This window comes from Thermobia domestica, chromosome 9, assembly GCF_964235325.1.
Source record: "Thermobia domestica chromosome 9, izTheDome1.hap1.1, whole genome shotgun sequence".
In the NCBI taxonomy this organism is placed as follows: domain Eukaryota; kingdom Metazoa; phylum Arthropoda; class Insecta; order Zygentoma; family Lepismatidae; genus Thermobia; species Thermobia domestica.
In genome coordinates this window covers 21,300,154-21,321,949 of record NC_137462.1, presented here as the reverse complement: position 1 = coordinate 21,321,949, position 21,796 = coordinate 21,300,154, and the positions used below count along the sequence as shown (strand labels likewise).

Genomic DNA, 21,796 nt, shown 5'->3' with positions numbered 1-21,796 from the left:
AAAGAAATAATTATTTTCGTGCTGCAAAAATCCACAAACAAGACAGGAAAAGTAGAGAATGCTTTGTCCCTAGTGTACACAAGCAAGGAAACAACGTTGTAGCGTGTACAAAATCCTTCAGAACAACGAATTGTTTCTTATCACAACTGCGAAGTATGTTAGCCGTAAGTCCGTATAGCCTGATGGGGGAAGGAGGTGAGGGAGGGGAAGGAAACTGCATCTATGAACTGAAACAATGATAATTTTCAACCAACACCTATCTTTGCCTCTGTCTGCAAACAAAGTGTTATCAACAAACCTTTTCCAGGTGTAAATAACTTTGTCATTTAACATCTGACTTTTAAGTATGATGACATCACCCTTGAGAGGTGAACACGTGTCAAAAGTGCGTTCATTTTGCAATAGAGTAGAAAAAGTTTGGGTGATGTAGAATAGGAAATAGAGACTGATAATCTACTCTATTATCTACTCTAATCTACTGTATAGTCTAATCTAGTGCATGACATGACGGTTACGTCATAATTGTTAAAGTGAATACTGGTTGACTTAGTTTGGTGAGAGAGAGTAAAGGGGTAGAAAACTGTTAACGCAGTTCCTCGTTAGTTTATTTTTATCTACCACTGCACTTTTCCGTTCCTATCAAACCGCATTCATCCCTCCACATTTGAAATATGCAGGTCAACATTTCTTGAATGTCCCTGGACATAAAAACGTAACATATGGAACACAGAAAAGAATATACAGACGAGAAACTTCCTATACCGTATGCTCTATTGAAATTAGTCTGTATCGTCTGCATGACGAAAGAGCAAATCAAATTCGGTGGGATACGATTTCGCCGTAAATGTGATGGTGCTGCCATCGGTTTTCGAACGTGACGTCATGGATTGTGATTTTAACTATTCTTCCATTCTTTTAGTCTGCTAGCGATTAAACACAAAACAAATGGAAAAGTACACGGTGGCAATGCACACACACCACGCTTTCACCCACCATATGCCAGTAGAGACGGCTATTTTCGAAATTTCAACGTTGTTGACGTCAGATCGATTAGTTAGTTACGTCGTCGTATGTTAAAAGCGCTCTTGTTCGACGCGTTTCCAGTTTTTCATGGAGTTTGCGGTCTGTATATTCTTGTCTGTGATATGGAATACTGCTCATTGGCTACCCATTGTTTAATATAGTTTATGTACAATCCCGCATCAGAAAGGATGATTCCCAAAGGAAAGATGAATTAGCTATTTCATGTTTATTTCTCACAATGAAGCGATGGATAACAATGCGTTGTCCATATATTACATAATAGAAAATTTAACTTACGTGTCCCAGGCCTCATGTTTTTAAACTTAGTACATATGTAAAATATTAATTACTACTTAAGTATGGCTGAAATATTCTTGTTAACAGTATCATAAAAAAAAAAAAAAACTACTAGCTGACTTGCTTTCCAAAATGGGAAAATGAAGAAAATGTCTTCCTTAACTTTGAATGCATTAAAGTTACTAATTTCTAATATAAATCTAACATGAATTTACTTTAAGCATGAATTATATCTCTAATATTTCTAGTATTTTTCTTCTCTACTGTAATTGTTAAGGGCTTTCTGCAATACTAACCTATTCTAACCCTAATCTTATGGCCAGCACTCTCGCCAGCTCTAAATCCTTCATCAAGATGAACAGCCAATCAGAGACTGCTCCAATTAAAAAGCAGGAATCCTTGAGAGGATCTGTCAGTGATGTAATGTCTGAAGACAACTTTGGACCTCTTAGTAATGTCAGGTAAGAGATGTGTTCTGTGACTTTAACGGATTGTGTTCATGTGATATTTGGTCAAGTAATGGTAAGTTATATTGCATTTGTCTCGAAACTCCAAGGATGTTTGAACAATTTAATTTGGCTGAATGTTAGACGTGTCGCCGGTTGAGATATCACGCACAGAATTTTATTAGTTCAAATATTTTGTTGAGGGGCCAGTAGCCAATAAATGTCTTATATAATTAAAAGCCGGATGTACTGTCTTCTTCAAATAAACCTGACCACCTACTTCCTTTAAGAAAAATGAAATGAAATCTTTAAGTTTTACATCCCAAGGTTATGCCGGCCAGGCTAAAGGAGATGGTGATCATGGGCGGCGATTAGGGGGGGCAAGAGGGGGCAGTTGCCCCCCCACTTTTTTGACGTGACGCCCTAATTTATAGTTTCATTTGGAAATGTAAACAGGGTGTCCACACAATTTGGGGAAAAATCTCTGACTTTCCATGACGAAAGTTCCAGATCTCTCTGACCCCCCTGGATAACTTAAAAATATAGAAAAAAGATAGAAACCCCACCCTCCAGATTCCCCATAGTTGACCTTGTTCTCTTCCGCTACTGTTTCTTTCTTTCAATTTTCTTTCCAAAGGAATGTAAATTTACAAATATGTGCATTAGAGCGATATTGATTAAACCTACATATTACACAGAATGTAAAGTTACAAACGAAAGTGCGTAGTATACAGAGTACTTAAGATATGAAAAAAAATACACATTATAATACCAATTACACAGCATTATAATATTGCCTATAGTAATAAACAGTTCATACATGATTTTACTGATTATTAAAAAAAAAATATATGTAACATATTTTTGCTGGTGCAGTTGCTAAATGCAACCCATTTAGAAATTTGTTTTCATCCTTTCTCGCATAGTTTTCTTCTCATTGACCTGAACATCCTTCTTGTTGCCTCTGCAGTTTAATTTTCTTCTCTTCTTCCTCCAGCTCCTTTGGTTGTTGCTGAATCGTCCGTTTCTCTCTCCTCCTCTCGTCTCCAGCATTTATTTCTCTTTTCTTTTGCAAATACACCTGATATTGTCTCATTGAACTTCTCACTGAATTTATTGATGATCCACCTACTCTCATCACAGAATCATATATGATCCGTTGAGCCACCAGAGATTCTTCTTGTAAGTTCTCAACAATGAGAATTTTATTTATTGTGAAAACACTTTCAAAAAATGCGTTTCCGTGAAAGAAGATAAAACACAATTTCATAACTGACCATAAGTCAACGAAGTTCTTCCCATTTCCTAAGACTAAGTAAAAACTCTTTGAGCTCCTCCGTGGCTAAGCGGTTAGCGTACGCGCCTTTGGCGTGGGAGGCCCGGGTTCGATTCCCGGCGGGAGCTCATGTGGTTCGGATTCCACGTTAATCAGTAGGTCCACGTCTCATATAGCCTCGCTGCTGAATGGGACGTAAAACTCAAAATCAACTCAACTAAGTAAAAACTCATCAAGTCCAATACCATCTCTGTCATTGGCTATGAATTCATTCGAGTGTTCCTTAAATTCTTCAGTCTGAGCTTTCACTATGAGCTGGATATACTATTTCTTCGTGTTCTCAGCCACTTGTCCAAATATCCTCTTGGCACCATGCAATTCTTCTAGATCAGCGTCTACCCTTTTAAGCAAATATGCCAGGATGCAGTTAGATGTGTTTCTCGCAGAAAATTAGTTTCAACAACTATATCAGAGAACACTGACTACCTCAATATCATCATTAAGAACACCACATTTTACATCCAGTAACAGTAAAGAAATCAACCCTATTTCATAAATTCAGTAATTGAATAATGGACCTAAATCGATTTTTCACTGACCAGTAACGTAGCGTGAAGTTTTCAAATGGGTAGGCTGAAATTAGATTCGTAGCTAGAGGGTGGCTACGAGGGGCCCAATCCCCTGAAACTTGCAATTTTTGTTGTATGTATATATGAGTGTAAAGTGAATTTCAGTTACCCCACCCCCCAAAAAACTATCCCGCCCTTATTTAAACGATCACGTCTTAGTGTTCTGACTACGCTGTAATGCTTGATAGAAAAATGCTAATTCATGCCATATATTTTCCATACAATGCAAGAAAAAGTGTAAGAGTAGTTCTGCTTCATATTTCCCTTACACATACGGTTTCCTTACATATGCGATACTCGCATATCACACATACACTGTATTACTGTTTCAAAGAAACAAATAAAAACGGATAGCTATAAGACGATCTTAAGTGTAAATTTCCCAAATCATAGACAAACTTAAGCACTTCACCCACAACAACACATTACAGACCTGCAGGGGTCGAATTTTTCGGCCCGAGCCCAATCCAGCCCGAATGTACCTAGGCTCGGCCCAGCCCGGGCCCGAAAAGTTTTAGAGATTTTCGTCCCGAGCCCGGCCCGACCCGATAGATTTCTTAAAATTCTTGGCCCAAGCCCGGCCCGGGTCCGATAAATTTTAAAAGTTTCATTTTTAACATTTTTCACGTGCACACTTCTTCAACGTTTGCCTTTATTCTAATTATCGTTTAACGAAAGTCAATAATTATTAAAGAATTCCAATTAATCGGCCCCAGCCCGGCCTGATCTGAAGAGAAATGGTGTCGACCCGCCCAAGCCCGGCTCACTGGCCGGGCCGGGCTTCAGGCCTTGGGCCGGACCCGGCCCGTGCAGGTCTCTACCACACATATCAGCATACTAATGGAAAACAGTAGAGCAATAGCTGACAGTCAATTGATGATTTTTAAAGAAAAAACTAATTTTAGATTGAAAGTATGAAAAAAAAGAAACTATACCTCATCTGAGGTCTCCTTCAGTATGTATCTTCGAAAAACTTGCGGATAGTAACGCAACGCAAAAAATACAACAAGCAATTATAACTGTTATGCCAATTATCGAAAACTTAAATGTAAATTTTACGCTGTAATAACGCAAACCAGTACGCAATAAGGTCCCTGATGTATTAATACTATTCATAATAACATAACATTTTTATTCTCTCTGTCCCTCTTTTTTTTCGTGGTCAAAACTCGTTACTGAATGTCAGCTAATTTTCATATGTGAGTCTCTTTTCTATACTTTCTTACAAGACCGCTGTCGCTTTCGTTTCGCCAAACACCCGAAAGCAGGCACGTAGCCAGGATTTCGTGAAGGGGAGGGGGGGGGGTCCGTGATATGAAATACTGTGGTCATCATACCAGGGGCTCGATCATTCTAAACTATTCTACTGGGATATATATTGGTTCGTTTAGCCAGGATTTCGTAACGGGGGGGGGGGGGCATGAAAGTCTGATGGCTCAGGAGCTCGATTAATCTAAACTACTTTACTATCAACATATATTGGTTTGTTAGGACAATAAAATGAGGATATGTTAGTAAGTATTTCAATAACAAACTATGAAGAAATCTCGAGTAAAATAATAATAAAAAAAATATATTGAAAAATATTATACAATATTACGTCCTTCCTCTGTTTATTAAAATATAACAATTTTCGTTTCATTATGACCTCAACTATTATAAAAAGTATAAAAAGTACGTACTCAATAATGTCTTGTAAAATATTTTACAATATCTTCGTTCCTTTTTCTGTTGAATCAAATGTTAACAGAACTGTCTGTTCCAAATGGCAGGTTAAAGGAGTAGTAGAAAATTGTATTTGAAATAACATGTTTGATACTGCAAGGATGCTATGACGAAAAACTATGGTAAAAAATGTCCACACTGTTATAGAATGGCACTATGCTTTCCGAAGCTTGAAATCTCCCTGACTAGAAATTCTGAAAAATCGGTAACTTTTCTAGAAATCTCAAATTCCCTGACTCTTCCAGGATATCTCGCTCACTTCGCCACCATGTATTGGAAGCAATACAAATCTCCTCATAAGAAAGAGTAACCAAAAGCTTCCTGTAGTTTATTTTCAACTCTGATCCTTCTTTTTCTCATTTAATTTTGTTTCATTCTTCCTTAATTTTTTCATTTCTGGTCTCGAAGGGGGGGGGGGTTCCGGACCCCCCGGACCTCCCCCTTGGCTACGTGCCTGCCGAAAGGCTAGCCTTTCGTCAACATTCGTCCACTTTCGTTGCATCATGTTGAATTTGTGTATAGCTCAAGAAGTTTTCGTCTGCTGAGGGTGGCGGGAAAGTGATTGTCTCCGCCCCATTCTCCTAATTCCATGAGAGATGCGGAAGGCTAGCCGCCGATAGCCTTCAATGCGTTCTTGCAGAAGCTTCGCTTCAACTCGCTTGATGCTGAAACAGCGTGTTATAAAATAAATCCATTTTAATAAAATTAATTGTATCAATATCCAAAAGCAGCATTTGAGGTTGATGTATAAATAAATGGATAGGCTAAGCCTTATAGCCTTAATGGACACTATGTCCCTGTCACTGACTTTCCTTGACAATCTGCCATTTCCCTGACTTCACCTGATACATTTTTACTTATCTGACTTTCACTTATTTTCCAGAATGTGGACACCCTGGTAATGGTTTTGTATGTATTAGTGTTTCATAGAAAGAAATGGTGCCATATGATATTTGCCGTTGCGTGAGTAAGTATTGGTTATTTGCCTTCCCGTGGAGTTAAGAAAGCTACAGGAATTGCGTTTTAATTGCAATTAAAAGCAATTAATATTGCAATTGCATATTTCTTTAAATGTCATAGCATATGCTTGCATTACTTACTATATTTCATTTTCTAAGAGTAAAAACATTCATTTAATGGCGTATGGAATTAAAAGTATAAGTTGTTCATTAATTCCCAGTTTCAATATAACTTCTGCAAAATAAGCGTCATTATTCATTACTATGATTAATATTATCCCTTCTATTTATTTGTTCTGCAAATTTATTAAATAATTTGATCACACAACTTTCCAGACAGAATTTTAAGATGTTCATGAGCAAGAACTCAAATCTCTTCTTATATTTTCGTTGTTTTAGAGTATAAAGGGCTAGTACGTACCTGTATTGCTCTTATGAATTTACTTAATAAAATAGAAATACGATATACGGTATTTTAAGTGAAAAAGCATAGTATCCTATTAGTTATACAACCTTTCATCGGTGTTAGGAACAACCAGGAAATCTAACACTGATATACAATTGTTCAGATCATGTCTTGCCCCCCCACTTTTAACTTCCAACCGCCGCCACTGATGGTGATGATGAGAAATGAATGAAATGGTGGAATGAAGAAAGTGGGAGGAAATGGAAGAACTCCTAGAAAACCCACGCACGTTGTGTTCGTCCACCACAAAGTTCATTTGGCGCGAGCTGGGATCGAATCAAGGACCCCATGCACACTAGGTGAACGCTCTGCCACTGAGCCACTGCGGCCCTACTTCCTTTAAAAGTCCGAAACACATAAACATATGTTTAACAATGTAATAGCTTGACCTAAAGATAACACTCCTGCAAAGGAAGTTCGCATTTGTTTGATTTAATTGCAGGTTTAAATAATACGTTTTCCAAAGGGAACATGGGTGGACAATTGGGTGTACCGAATAAATGTAAAATAATTTTTTCAAGTCGCAATACCGCGGAAAAGTTGCGAATTAGGGAAACTAGAAAAAAGGAACAGAAGAAGAAATAAAAATCGGTTTATATATCTTCCGGGCGCGCACGTGTTCTAAAATTTGCCGAAATATGGAAAAATGAACATTTTTACAATAATTTTTAACATTTTCAAATTAACTTCTTTTCGGATGTAGTAGTTCAAATGCTTATGTATTAGAACCACAACAAATAATTTAAATATTATATAAATCCATCAACATCTTCCGGTCTCGAGTTGCCTTCAAAGTTAATGAGATTTTTAAACAAAATTTACAAGTAAAATTCTAGGGAAAAGTACTAACAACTTAGATGATTTTTTTTTATTGAATGCAGTGTCTACATGTTTAAAAACATATTATTTTAGACCATTAGTAATATTTTCGGCTGAGATAATTTGCAATAATAAAAGCTATATATATATATATATATATATATATATATATATATATATATATATATCCTTTTGTTATAGACAACGAACATTTCTATGCTATTGTGCAGGTTGCATATAAGCTAGGAAATGCTATAGATTTCAAACGGGATATTGATAGCCACCGTTACCCGTGAAGGTGTTAACGGATTGACTCCATTAACAAACTTGGCTGAGATAATTTGCAATAATAAAAGCTACATATCCTTTTATTATAGACAACCAGCATTTCTTTGCTACTGTGCAGGTTGAATAGAAACTAGGGCGTATGTATAGATTTTAAACAGGATAGAGATAGCCACCGTTACCCGTGAAGATGTTAACGGATTGACTCCATCAACCAACTCGGCCGAGATAATTGCAGTAAGAAAAGCTGCATATCTTTTTATTATAGGCAACCAACATTTCTATGCCATCGTGCAGGTAGCATAGAAGGTAGGAAATGCTATAGATTTCAAACGGGATATTGATGGCCACCGTTCCCGTGAAGGTGTTAACCGATTGACTCCATTAACGAACTTGTTGGAGATAATTGCTCTGGCATATCTATTGCCTAAAACAGAATTCAAAAATTCTTTTTCGTCCAATAGTTATCCTGTAGAGTAACGCAATTGCGTACTAACATTACAATCTTGTAAGTTACTTTTTTGTGTGATCATAATAAATCAATGAAAAAACGTGTGGAAATTCCATAGCCTTTGCTTGTCCCTTAGTTAGTTAGTTTCTTTGTTAAAATATAGCGTGCCTTTTTGGCACCTAGGTAGTATGAGATGCAGACCTACAGTGTAATGTGATCCGAACTGCCCGAATGCGTATTAATATTTAATGACCTATCATCTGTAATCGAACACATGACCAATACTCACTAGGCTAACAGGAAGATCTACATAGCCGTTGCCTTTTTAATAATAAGCCTTTTCCCCTTTCTTTCAGCGAAGAATGAATAGATGTCAATAGCTACCAAAGTTAAAAACTACTGAAACAAATGACTATCCCCATGCAAACATGACGAGATTTACCTCAATTTTTGAGGAAGCTTCGTCTTGTAAAAAACCTTAATGAAACCATAATCTATTAAATCTCCTAGGACAAGGCACAGTGTGATATTCTGACACAATTTTATATGTCACACCCACAGTTGTATGTTGTACAAAATATTAATCTTTCGTATTCAGTTGGAATAAAAATTAAGAGCTTTAGTTAGTTTTTTTATGAATTCCACACACGTTCAACAGATGTCGACACTATCATTATACCATTTATTTTCTCATCAGGCAAGGAAAAACGTTGCAAATCCAACTTTTTGCGTGGGATGAAGAAAGAAAAAAAAACTTTTACATTCTTTAGATTTTCTTTCTTATGTTTATCAAGATGTGTAGTGGGGAGAAGAGAAAGCCACTGAAACTAAACTTCTTTGGAAGATGAAATGTAGCAAGGAGAAGGAGAAATGAGACAAACCATTATCAGAGGAGAAAGAAAAAAAGACTGTCACTGATCAGAATTCCATCGATGTAGAAAATCCCTTCTTGCAGTTAAAGCGGAATTAAGCTTTGCGAAAATCCCTCCGTGGATTAACTACGAGATCTTTATCGAGAATCATTTTTTTGCACTTCCTCTCCTGGATGATTAATGATAGAGATTACTAATAGATGGCAGCAGCTGTACTTTCACTGCCGGCAAGAAACTTAAAACGTATAGGTGTAGAGCATGATAGAACAAAAGAATATGATATATATTCTTTAAAAAATAGTAGTAAGCATTATGGATCATTTTAGCGTTTGATTTATATCTTGTTTAGGTATTCGTTTTAGTCTTAACATTCTGGTCTAGTGATTATCACCCTAGCCTTTAGTATACGTGATTCTGGGTTCGAAATGAAATGATATCTTTCAGTTTTACGTCCCACGATTATACCGGCTAGGCTAAAGGAGACGGTGATGATGAGAAATGAATGCAATGGGGAAGAAAACGGGACAACCCCGAGAAAACCCACGAACACGGTATTTGTCCAGTACATAGTCCACTTGACACGAGCTGGAATCGAACTACGGACCCCACGCATCAGAGATGAACACTCTACCACTGAGCCACTGCTGTACCACTGTGGCTCTGTGATCCTGGGTTCAGTTCTAATGGAAGAACGATGAAATTTTACATTATCATGGTTCAGGTTCCTCTTTACATTGTAGGTCCACATTTCAAATGGCGTCAATGGTGAAAAGGGACGGTAAACTTGCAGAAACATAAAATGGAAGAAACAGACAAATAAAAACGTTAAACTTGAATAAACAAACAAAGAAACAAAGGACGAAAAAGAAACAAACGAATAAACAAATAATCTTTAGGTTAGTGTTCCTTTCGGTTGAAAGACGTTTTCTACTTGCACGGTGATTGGCACACAGCGTCCATCTTGTGATGCTATAGAATCTTCTGGTACCTATATTCATTGGGTAGAGAGATGGCGTAACCCTCTCAAGTGAACCTCAGTTTCAGAAGGAAGTTTCAGGAATAATAATAATAATAATAATAATAATAATAATAATAATAATAATAATAATAATAAAAAGATTGTGTCTTCTATCTCTAAATGGAGTGAGATCACCGTGTCCCAGCTAGTATTCTTGTAAAGCAGATATGTTCATCTGGTCGATGTATGACACACAGTCACCATTTTGCGATCTGAGAATGCACTCTTATAAATAGGTAGAGTAAAGGCGGGAAGGATACAAAGTAGGAATGGAATAAATCAAGTGTTTGTAATGTATTAGTAGTCATGAATCCACTACGTGCTGAAAAACCATCGTGCTGAAAAACCATCTGCTATGTGATCAAGGTTTTTGTTTACCTGTCACCTGGTTCTCTTTTCGTGATTTACTGGGAATCAGATCAACAGACTGTGACGTTATAGAGCATCCACTTAGAAATGAGTGTTATAAAACACCCCAATAGCTTTACTTCGCTGGGTAGAGACAAACCCTGTTACTGCGGCACTTTTCAACGTCATTTTGAAGTATTCTCCTTGTTCTCTTTGTGCGGTTTATTGAGAATTAGAACAATAAGCTTCATCGTCATAGAGCATCCAGTTAGAAATAATTGCTCCTCATAAGATCATGGATCGTGGGTCATTTGCACTGAGCCTATCAAGTGATCATTTAAGAGTTTCCTAATGCCTACAAAGTTCTGGCCAAAAGAAGGTATAACCTTCTGAATAATTGTCCAAACTTCTTGAAAATAAAACCACTTAGAACAAATACTTCTATCTCTATCGAGATTGATTCTAGTCTGCTGATATAATAGTTCTATTAAATCTATTTGATACCAACAAATCACCCGCTAAAGACAAGCCGAAACTTTCTGAATCTTGTACATTTTTATAAATGATATCCCTCGAAAGAATACACTAACGGATTTAATTATTAATTTACCTTTTATTTTGTGCTATCGAACAGATGGTGTAACCGCCTACAAAGAAAGCGTCTGTTTCTACAGGGTGTCTATAAAATGTGGTACCAATGAGAATTTATGATCAGCTACTATACAGTAGTAATTCTAAACTTTCTTCATCTATCATAGTAACTATTCCCTATTCACTTTATATACATCTCCAACCATTTGGTTATGTTTCTTTAAATTTTCAACATACTAGAATTTAGCTTAGTTGCTGAATTGCTTATCTCTCTTGGTAGTGATTTAGACCCAGATTTTTATACCATTCGCCTTATATTTCATTATTTCTTGTCTAGAGAGTCCATGGACTGTAAACTAAATAATCAAGCAATTATTGATTCAGCACACCACTTACGCTTGTTTCGCCCAATTTAATTGTTGTAGTTGGAGTAACTAAAATCACGATATCGTGTGAGTTAATATGTTGCACCTGTTGTTTCTTGCTGAGAGTATAAATATCAACAACACCCTTTGATAAGTTTACAAATAATTGCACTACTGTTATTGATGTATACCATATTAGGAATGGTCTATTATAACACAGTGACCAAAAGTCTCAGAATATTAGGTAAATTATAAACTACAGAGCCAATCAAAAAGACCTCCTTGTATTTGGAGAGGGCGCTGTGCGAGTTGTGGTGGGAATATTACGGCGGATGGGGTATCGATCGATCGATTTTCAGTACTCGCAATGGCGTGGCACGGTGAGCATCGTGCGTTTGTTGTGGAGGAGTATATTCATAATGATAATTGATTACTGCTCAGCGGATATTTCACATTCGGTTCGACCTTGACCGATATGATTCTGTTCCGGGTGGAAAAACTATTGAAGTTTGGGCATCAAACTTAAGAGGACCCATCACAGCGAAATTAAAATACCGCTAGTTGTATTTTTTCCCGTTTCCCCGGTATTTATTTTCGCGTTTCTAAATGACTGCAAACGGAAAGCTACTAGGTGACTCGTGATAACGGTACCTCATGCAAAATAATATTGTCCAGGGCGCTCTTGTTCCACATTTCGATTATCTGTTATCTATTTGAAGATATCATGGAATTACTGTAAAATTAGCGGTATTTTGATTTCGCAGTGATAAGGCCTCTTAAGAGCAACAGGTTCTGTACTGAGAAAAAAAAAGTCGCCTGGTACCGACCTGTTTAAGTCCTGAACGCTTTGAAGATTTCTAGATGGACGCTCTCACACGCGCCACATTTTCCGGCGTTGTTACGGTCCGGAAATCACATTTGTGTAATCGTTGCATTACACAAAAGTGAGTCAGTTTCAGATGCTCATCCACAATCAATGATTTACGTGAAAATGAAAGTTCGAAACAGAACAATCATCCGATGAGAAAAGAAAACAGATTCCATACTTCGAGATTGACACAAAATTTTCATCCCTTACCTTCGTAATGATTCATGTTATTTGATATGATTTCCTCATTTTGGCACGGCAACTCACTTACAATTATAATTTGACTGTGCTTAGACTCAATATGAATATATCTTGTAATCTACCCATTGACGAAGAATTTTTTGATTGGAACTCTGTAATTTCTTGTCATAGGCGTTGAAGTTTTTCCAGAAAACTATGTGAGCTACAACTTCAATAATTTAGTTCATTTTAATTATAACCATTCTATAGGTCAGTGATTCCAAAACTAGGGTCGCGTCGCCTAAGGTCAGCTAGAAGACATACGAAGATTGTGCAGTAGAGAGTGATTTCTCTTTTGGCTGATAGTAGGTGAAAGGATGGAAGAAAAGAGTATCATTCTTCAATTTCTTAGTCATGAGACAGAACTTAACGCAAGTAACGTCTTACAATACTTTTAAAGTAACTATAACTAGTAGCGTGTGAATAGTAATTTTATGAAATAATTCTGTTATATTTAGTTTCTTTCAGCGTTAATTTTGGAAGCGTGGATCTCAGAAAAAAAAAAAACTATCTCAGAATTTTCCGAAAGTGAATTTCCAACAAGTACTATTTGTGATTTTGAGCTACACGTCATAGAAGTTTTATTGTTTTAAAGAATTTGTCATTAGCTCTCAACTAGCTCTTGTGGAAGGAGTGGGTAAATTCTGTTCCGCTAGTTGCTACACAAAGTATTTCTATATGTTACTTTTTTCACTTTTGAGAAGCCACAGTGCGAGAGAAGACTCCAGTATCAGATATTGAACAGAAAAGTCGGGTTCCTTTTTTTATCTAAAGAAAAACGAATTTCACATCACCTAACGGACACGATGCAAATGACAGACTTTGGACATGAAATGTCATCTCCGCTAGGCACAAAATATTTATCAATTGCGAGAAAATTCGTTAAGTTTCAGGAATCATTTAAAGGTAAAATGTATCTAATTTAATCGGAAGAAGTAAATGTAACCATGAAACATTACATTTTAAATAATGATATAATATTATTTCCAGAAAATGAAGTAAAGATTTTATTTTATAAAATCGTTACTTAATGATTTGATGGTCATATGCTTTAAGTTATATGTGATACGTGATTAATAAAATAAATGATTAAAAATAGGGAATGGAATCATGGGAGGAAACAAGAGATATCCGAGAAAGCTAATGAATACAATATTGTGTACCACAACCTCACACGGCCGGGGATCAAACCACGGACCCTTCATACCTGAAGAGAGCGCTACACCACTTAAAAAAGGAACTGAACTATCGAACGTACTTCTCTTTGTTTCTAATTTGATTTAAACTGCTTGTTGGGCAAAACAAAACTTTTATTAAAAAAATAACATGTAACAGTTTTCGTTAACTATCTACCTTGGATTCACCAATCACTATGAGATGCATTATGAAATATATGTCATAGTGCCTGATGAAGCGAAAGTACTGTATAGGGTTGTTGAAACTGGTGAATGTTATTATTTTTTTTTAAATAAAAACCTTGTTTTGCTCAACTAAATATGTAGAAACTTAAGAGGCTTAATCACTGCGAAATTAAAATACTACTAATTTTACAATAATTATGTGATATCTTCAAATAGATAAAAGATAATCAAAATGTGGAACAAGAGCTCGCTAGACAATATTATTTTGCATGAGATACCGTTATCACGAGTCACCTAGTAGCTTTCCGTTTACAACTATTTAGAAATGAGAAAATAAATGCCGATTTTCTAAATGACTGGAAATCGAAAGCAGATAAGTGAGTCGTGATAACAGTATCTCATGTAAAATGATATTGTCTAGCGACCTCTTGTTCCACTTTTGTATTATCTTTTATCTATTTGAAGCTAATACATAATTACTGTAAAATTAGCGGTATTTTAATTTCGTTGTGATGGAGCCTCTTAATTTTAATTTTAAGTCGATAAGAAGTAAAGCTGGTTGATATGGTTAATATTCAGTTTCTTATTTAAATCCACGAACACAAAAACATAGGACAATTAAATACTACCCATGCTCTTCAGAAGGAGGAACTCACAGTGGGTCTTACTTCATGATCATCACTTCAAACCGATTGACTACACCATTGTCGTTCCATCATTTGTAGTTCCAGATAGAATCAGAAAGTGAAAGTTTAATTTCCCATTTCCCATTTTATAAACAAAATGTCCGGCTGTCTGATATTGTAAAACTACATTTAATGTTGTCGTGGTAGCTTCATTACGTGATATACGTAGCCCTGGAACACTCTGATAACAACGGCTAAAGGAAAGTTGTGAACAGTGACTAGCTTGGAAAGATGACAGGCCATAGACCAATTAAGGAGTGAGCGCAACAGTGGTCTAACCCACATTTTTTTTAATGGTGAGAAACCAAGTTAAACACATGTGCTTTTTGTACTATATACCAAAAATCAACCACAAGTAGTTGAATGTGTCATACATTGTGCATATATATATATATATATATATATATATATATATATATATATATATATAGTATAAAAAACCACATGCGTTTAAGTTTAACTTGATTTTTCTCCATTTTTAAAAATGTGGGTTAGACCACTGTTGCGCTCATCCCCTCAATTAAATAAAAATACGTATATTTAATTATTCATTTAGGTTACCGATTATAAGGGTGAAACATAGTTTAACTTTAATTATCCAAACCCCAATAATCCGGACCACTAAATGTCAGGATCAAGTTAGGAAGTAAAATTACTGAATTAGAAATCGTATTGATATGAGAACTATAGCTATTCGTTTCTTAAAATTCATATTTAAATCAACGTAAATATTTATATTTATTTGGAACATATATATTTCAATTGTCTGCAGTAAAAGTGATCTTATTTGTAAAATATATTAGGCCTACCCTTTTAATAAACAAATGAAACATTATTAAAAAAAAAACTTTCAACCTATTTTTTCCTGATGATTTCTTCGATTCACTGGATTTCTGTGTATTGAGATTACGTTTAAAACACATTAATCCGGTTAGTTGGGGCTTCAGTGTACTAAGAAATGTGCGAGTTATAATATAGAGTAAGCACCAAAACCGTTCCTGTATTATAAAAGATATAACTTTCATATAAAAACAACTAATGTGCTGAAACTTTCGCTGTAGTAACATAAATTCATAAAGTTTTTGGTAGTGTTGATTGGAATTACAAACCCTCTATGTGCGCGTGAAGATCTTGAAGACCGGCTCTGTACCTTAATTGCTTATAACCCTGAATGATGTTCAAGAACGCATCACTGCAACTATAAAATCCATTACACCAGTTACGCTTCATAAAGTGTAGTTGGAGCTACATTATCGTCTAGATGTTCTTTATAAAGTGTAGTTGGAGCTACATTATCGTCTAGATGTTCTTCATAAGGTGTGATTGAAGCCGGATTGTCGTCTAGATGTTTGCCGCCTAACAGAGGGCGATCGTATTGAGTGTTTGTAATTCCAATCAATAACATAAAAATCTTTATCAGTCTATGTGACTATTGTGAATGTTTGAGTAGAATAGTTCTTCTAATATTAAAAATGATACCCTTTCCAAACCAGTAACTGTTTCCGTGCCCCATCTTGTATTAAATTGTTAAGCTTGAACCATCATGGTTTGAATTGATTTGAAAATAATGCTTCTGTTCTTTCTTATAGGTTTGCAGTATTTGCTCTAGGATCAAGCGCTTATCCAAACTTTTGCGCTTTTGGAAAATATGTGGACAATCTTCTCGGAGAGCTTGGAGGCGAAAGGATATTGAAATTGGCTCATGGAGACGAGATGTGCGGACAAGAGCAAGCATTCAAAAGTTGGGCTAAAAATGTTTTCAATGTAAGTTTTATTTTTTATCTTTTTGTAGGTGTAATATTGTAAAGTCTTCTTCACTATCAACTAAATGAAAATCGACTGGGTTCGATTTGTTTTGTAGGAAACAATCCTCCAATTCTCAAACCTTCAGAGAAGGTAGAAATTATGAAATATAAACAAAATCATTAGACCCGTTTTTGAGAAATAGCATTTGTTTTAAAATTTTATCCTTAAGTAAAGTACCCTTATTTTTAGGGATAGGAAGAAAAATCGAACCACTCCTGTAGAATTACATGAAAATCTGGTTGAAATACGTTAACAGGTATGGTCTTTAGGCGATCTGTATCTGTAAGACATGAACCGTCTTATGCAGAGTCGTTTTGACGTATGATTAGCGTCATACTAAAGGCCTGACTACTACAGGAACCTTATGTTAGTCGAACTTTTTAGTATGGCTCTAATCATGCGTCAAAATGACTGCATACGGTCCGAAACGTGTAAGTCGGTTGAAATCTCGAGTTCGACGTTTCTCACGATTACCAAACTTTCTTCCCTTTAGTCGCTCCTATTGTTCTTCTAACTTTTCGTATAATGTAATGTATATGTTGGCGAAACTTGTCTGTTAAATGTGATTCCCAGATTCTTAATAGTGTCTGTTTGTTGTATTTTCACACCCTTAACCTCATATTTATTAACACAATACTGTGTTTTGTTTGTATAGATAATAAATTTTGTCTTCACAGTATTGATTTGAGGTAAATTGTTCTTACACCGTGTATTTATCGCATTCAAGTCTCGCTGTAGCAAGTAGTTGTCATATTTGTTATTAACTACTCTAAACAATTTCATGTCATCAGCATACAGCAATATGTTTAAATATTGAATTTTATCTGGGAAATCATTTATAAATAATGGAAATTAAAGAGCTTCTAAGGGTTACCCTTGTGGCACTCCATTTCCTACATCACATGCACTAGAATTTATAGGTCCGATTTTAACTCTATATATTCCACTCAATAAAAAGCTTTTGAATCAGCGAATGTAGATTGAAGATAAACCAATATTTGATAGCTTACTAATGTGACTTTTGTGATTTACAGAGTCAAAAGCTTTTGAAATGTCTATATATACACATCAACCTGTAGCTTATTCTTACATGCATAGTATGTGAAATCAGTAAACTGAATTAAATTAGTTAAAATTCACTTAATTTTATAGAAACTATGTTGTGACTTATTTAAAATACCTCTTATACATATTAAAATGTAAGTGTTTATATATGATTAATTCGAATAGTTTTGTAAATCCATTAACCAGAATTATTGATCTGTAGTTACTAGATTTTTTTGTCACCTGACTTATGTACAGGTACAATATGCACCTGCTACTATATTGAAGGGAATATTCCAGTACGTAGTGAAATATTGAAGATATTCGCCAGAATACCTGCTAGTTCATTCGCACAAGCTTTCATTATGTAATATGGAATATTGTTTAAACCTGGAGTGGTGTTGGGTATAATTGTTTTAATATCTTGGGTTACGTCTAATTCGGTAATGATAGGAATCCTAATTAGGGCACTATCACTATCAATACTAACAGTCAATACTTCTTGGCTAAAATGTAAGTGAAAGTTTTAATAAAATACTGTCTTAATTAGTTCAGCAAATCCAATTATGTTCTTAACTAATGTGCTATGGTAGTTCATTTGCTGTGGTACCTGTTTATTGTCAGAATGCTTAAAAGTATTCCAAAAATATATGAGGAATATATATTTTTTCTTTAACCAAAATATATCTATCACACAGTATTATTTGTTTCTTTGATCTTGATAAAATATTTAGTTCTTTTTCTTTATTAAAAGTTTTAATTCTCGTGCCATCTATGGATCTTTAAATTAGCTGATTTCTTCGGTACATGTTTGTCTAGTATAGAATACAATAACTTGTAAAAAAAAAATGAATAGGCTTTATACAGTGTCGTTTTGACCAGGTCCGTATCCACGGGGGGGCTAGGGGGGCAGTCCCCCCTAAACTTTGGCTGGCCCCCTAAAAGTTTCACGGTAGGCTTGCAAATGAACTATAATATTGTGATGAAGTATAATAATTTATGATTGGGTCGGGCTCCCCCTAACTTCTACCGGACCCCCCCCCCCTAAATTTTTGGGCTGGCTACGGGTCTGGTTTCGACGTATGATTTAGCTTCACATTAAAGGCCTGACTACTACAGGAAACATATGTTAGTCGAACTATTTAGTATAGCACTAATCACGCGTCAGAACGACACTGCATGAGGCCCAATACCTTTATTGACTTTAGAACAGTAATCACTTATTACATTCATTTCCTTCATGTCATAATATATATAAGAAATCTGCTTGTTTGAAATTATACGTGCTAATTTGTAAAGCGGGACTAGGTTCACTTTCGCCTATGATATTCCCTTCAAACATGAATGGAGCATGCGAACGATCAACTTTGGTCATACGATTTGTTTTTCTGGTTTAAATATAAAATATTGCTTAAGTCAAATAATTTTCTGCTTTTTTCTTAATCACTAGTTGTTATGTTACCTAAAATCCAACTAATTTCTCCAGCGTGAAAATCTCCTAAAATAATAGCAATAATCAAATAATAGTTCATGAGTGTGTCCATGGCTAATTTTCTACGTATAATAAATATTTTACTCAACAGGTGGCGTGTGAAACGTTTTGTTTGGATGATGATAGCAGCTTTATCGAAGCGACTCTGGCCTTGAAATCTGACACCATTTCACCAGCTACCATACGGTTTGTAGAGGCCAAAGATACGAGCCTCACTGAAGGTAGGTCTAGCATGCATGCAATTTTAAAGCTTTTAAATACCTACAAAGGGAACATATTCAGAAACAACTTTTCGTAATTACCATTGTATTAAGGGTTTGATTAACGCGTGATTAGCCACGTATTAAGAACTAGACTAAGGTGTGATTATGATTTCCGTATTGAGGAACATTTAGGGCTGTATTCAGAGTAGCCCTGATGTGTATTAGCATTGTACTAAAGGCCTGACTACCGTATGAATTACGTTTAGTATGGCTCTAATCACGCGTCAGAACGACTCTGAATACGACCCTTTTCGCCTTATGCAGAGTCGTTTTGACGTATGATTAGCGTCATATTAAAGGGCTGACTGCTGCAGGAAACATATGTTAGTTGAACTTTTTAAAATGGCATTAATCACGCGTCACAACGACTCCGCATAAGGCAGTTTATGTTTTCCACAACTGATGCCTATATCAACAGAGGCAAGCCACGACCTTTCTGAAGGGCTGTCCAAACACTTTAGCAGAAAAGATTAGAAAGAGTATTGAAAACCTTTTTCTCACAGTATTAATCCCATGTAAAATTGTTTCTGAATATGCCCACAATAGCTATAGTGTTACGTTTGTAGTTTGATTGTTTAGAGCAGCGACCGTGTTTAATTTAGTGAAACCGACTTTTCTAATATATTTACCAATTGAAACTTTACGAACTTACGGCCCTAGGCAGAGTCCTTTTTAGCATTGTATTAAGAAGTTGACTAACATGTGATGCTAACTTCCATATTTAGAAATACGTATGTGAAGTTATGCCAAGGGAAGCCATTCACGACTTCTCCGCAGGATTGTCCAAACACATTGGGATAAACCTAGAAAAGACATACGTGTTTTTTCCTATATTGATTTCTCCAATTGTGTTTGGAGAACCATGTGAAAAAGTCGTAGCAGTAGTTCATATAAGGATACGAAAATTCATTGTGTTGTTGACATCGAGACAATTGTATTGAGAGAGCTTGGCAGTTAACAGATAACTAATGAACAGACAACTGACGTCACGGTTTGTTTGATGATGCACCGGTACCTAATGGTGTGTTTGTATGGAACCTTGTCAGTAGTTGTCTCTGCTTCAACGAACATTGTATATGCGCTATTCAATCGTGTCGTAACATGGACAAAATCGGATGGAAATCTGTCGACATGCGATATTACTGTTTTCACTCACGTAAACCAGTTGAATAATGTGAAGAACATGCAAATACTATAAAACAGGGAAGAGAAATTTTTAGTTAGGAGTCAAAGCACATGTTAAGTGGTTATTTTGTGAGAAGAGAGTCATTCTCTGCGAAAAATCACTTAGTGATCGTGCGGCAGTGCGTCGTACTCTCGAAAGGTAGTTACAAAGTAGTGTAAATGTTACACGGAGGTGCACTGATGGTGTAAAAATAATTCTCTTAAGGAAAACAAGCAAAAAAAGAAAAAAAGAAAAAAAGAAAAAAAAACAAGCAAATGGAATAGACGTTTACCGCCCCGGAATAACCAATAGAACTATTGAAGAGCTATTTCCAATCGGTATCAAATAGGACGGTGGCTCAGCACCTTCAGATCTATGATCCTTGAAGTAGAATTGCGATAATGAAATCATTCTTTAAGCAGAAAGCATTACAAAAACATACTCCTGGGCCAATAAATAAATAAATAAATAAAGCAAAGATTGGAACGATGAACAATGGAAGAGGACACTCTGGACCGACAAATCTCGATGCAAAATTTTTGCCTTCCAATGCTAGAAGTTTGTGTTAGGAGACCTCTTTCATCCCAACCTTGTAATGTCTACAGCAAAGCACTGAGAAGGTAGCGTAACTGTTTGGAGATGTTTTACATACTACCAAGTTGACAATTTAATTCGAATTAATGGACAAAAACGTGTTTCACAAAGTTTAAGTGAGGCATGGAATTACATTAGTATTACGGATTTGGGCAGTAACTTTGTACTGCAACAGAGTTACCATCCAAAGATTCTTCCAAGCTATGCAGCAATTAACTACGATTGAAAGAAGACGCTTGTATAACCAACAAATTGAATAGTCACCGAATTTGTTACCGATCGAGCTCTTGTAAGATAAACTTGACAGAACAGTTCGTAAATAAATGCCAACGAACACTAAAGGTCTCTGGAAGGCTCTTCAGGGCTGCTGGAGTCACATAGGTTTGCAAAAGTTGGATACATTAATAAAATAAATGCTTGGAATTTGTAAAACTCTTATCAAATCTAAGGCACCTGCATTTCATTGAACGCAAACATACTCAATAAATTTATCTAACAGTAGAATGAGGACCGTATGTTTTGGTTTCTTTACATGAGCAATGATATTTATTTTACACAACAAGTTCAACAAACTGGGTTTTGTATGGATACATGTCATTTCTTTTTAAAAGAACATTCTCAAAAATAAGTAGTTGTGTATATGGAGGAGGATATGTAAGTTGGCTCGGCAACATTATTCCCAATTGAGTCCCGCACCTCATAATTTT

At 35.7% G+C, this 21,796-nt stretch overlaps 1 protein-coding gene across 1 annotated transcript in view; it reads left to right on the top strand.

Annotated features, from left to right (window-relative positions):
• Positions 1-21,796, top strand: part of Nos (Nitric oxide synthase) — a 560,518-nt gene that overhangs the window by 486,663 nt on the left and 52,059 nt on the right. The window contains exons 14-16 of the mRNA XM_081770724.1: positions 1,644-1,781; positions 16,315-16,489; positions 19,159-19,288. Of these exons, the coding sequence (XP_081626850.1) occupies positions 1,644-1,781; positions 16,315-16,489; positions 19,159-19,288 (443 nt within the window). The remainder of the gene's footprint in view (positions 1-1,643; positions 1,782-16,314; positions 16,490-19,158; positions 19,289-21,796) is intronic.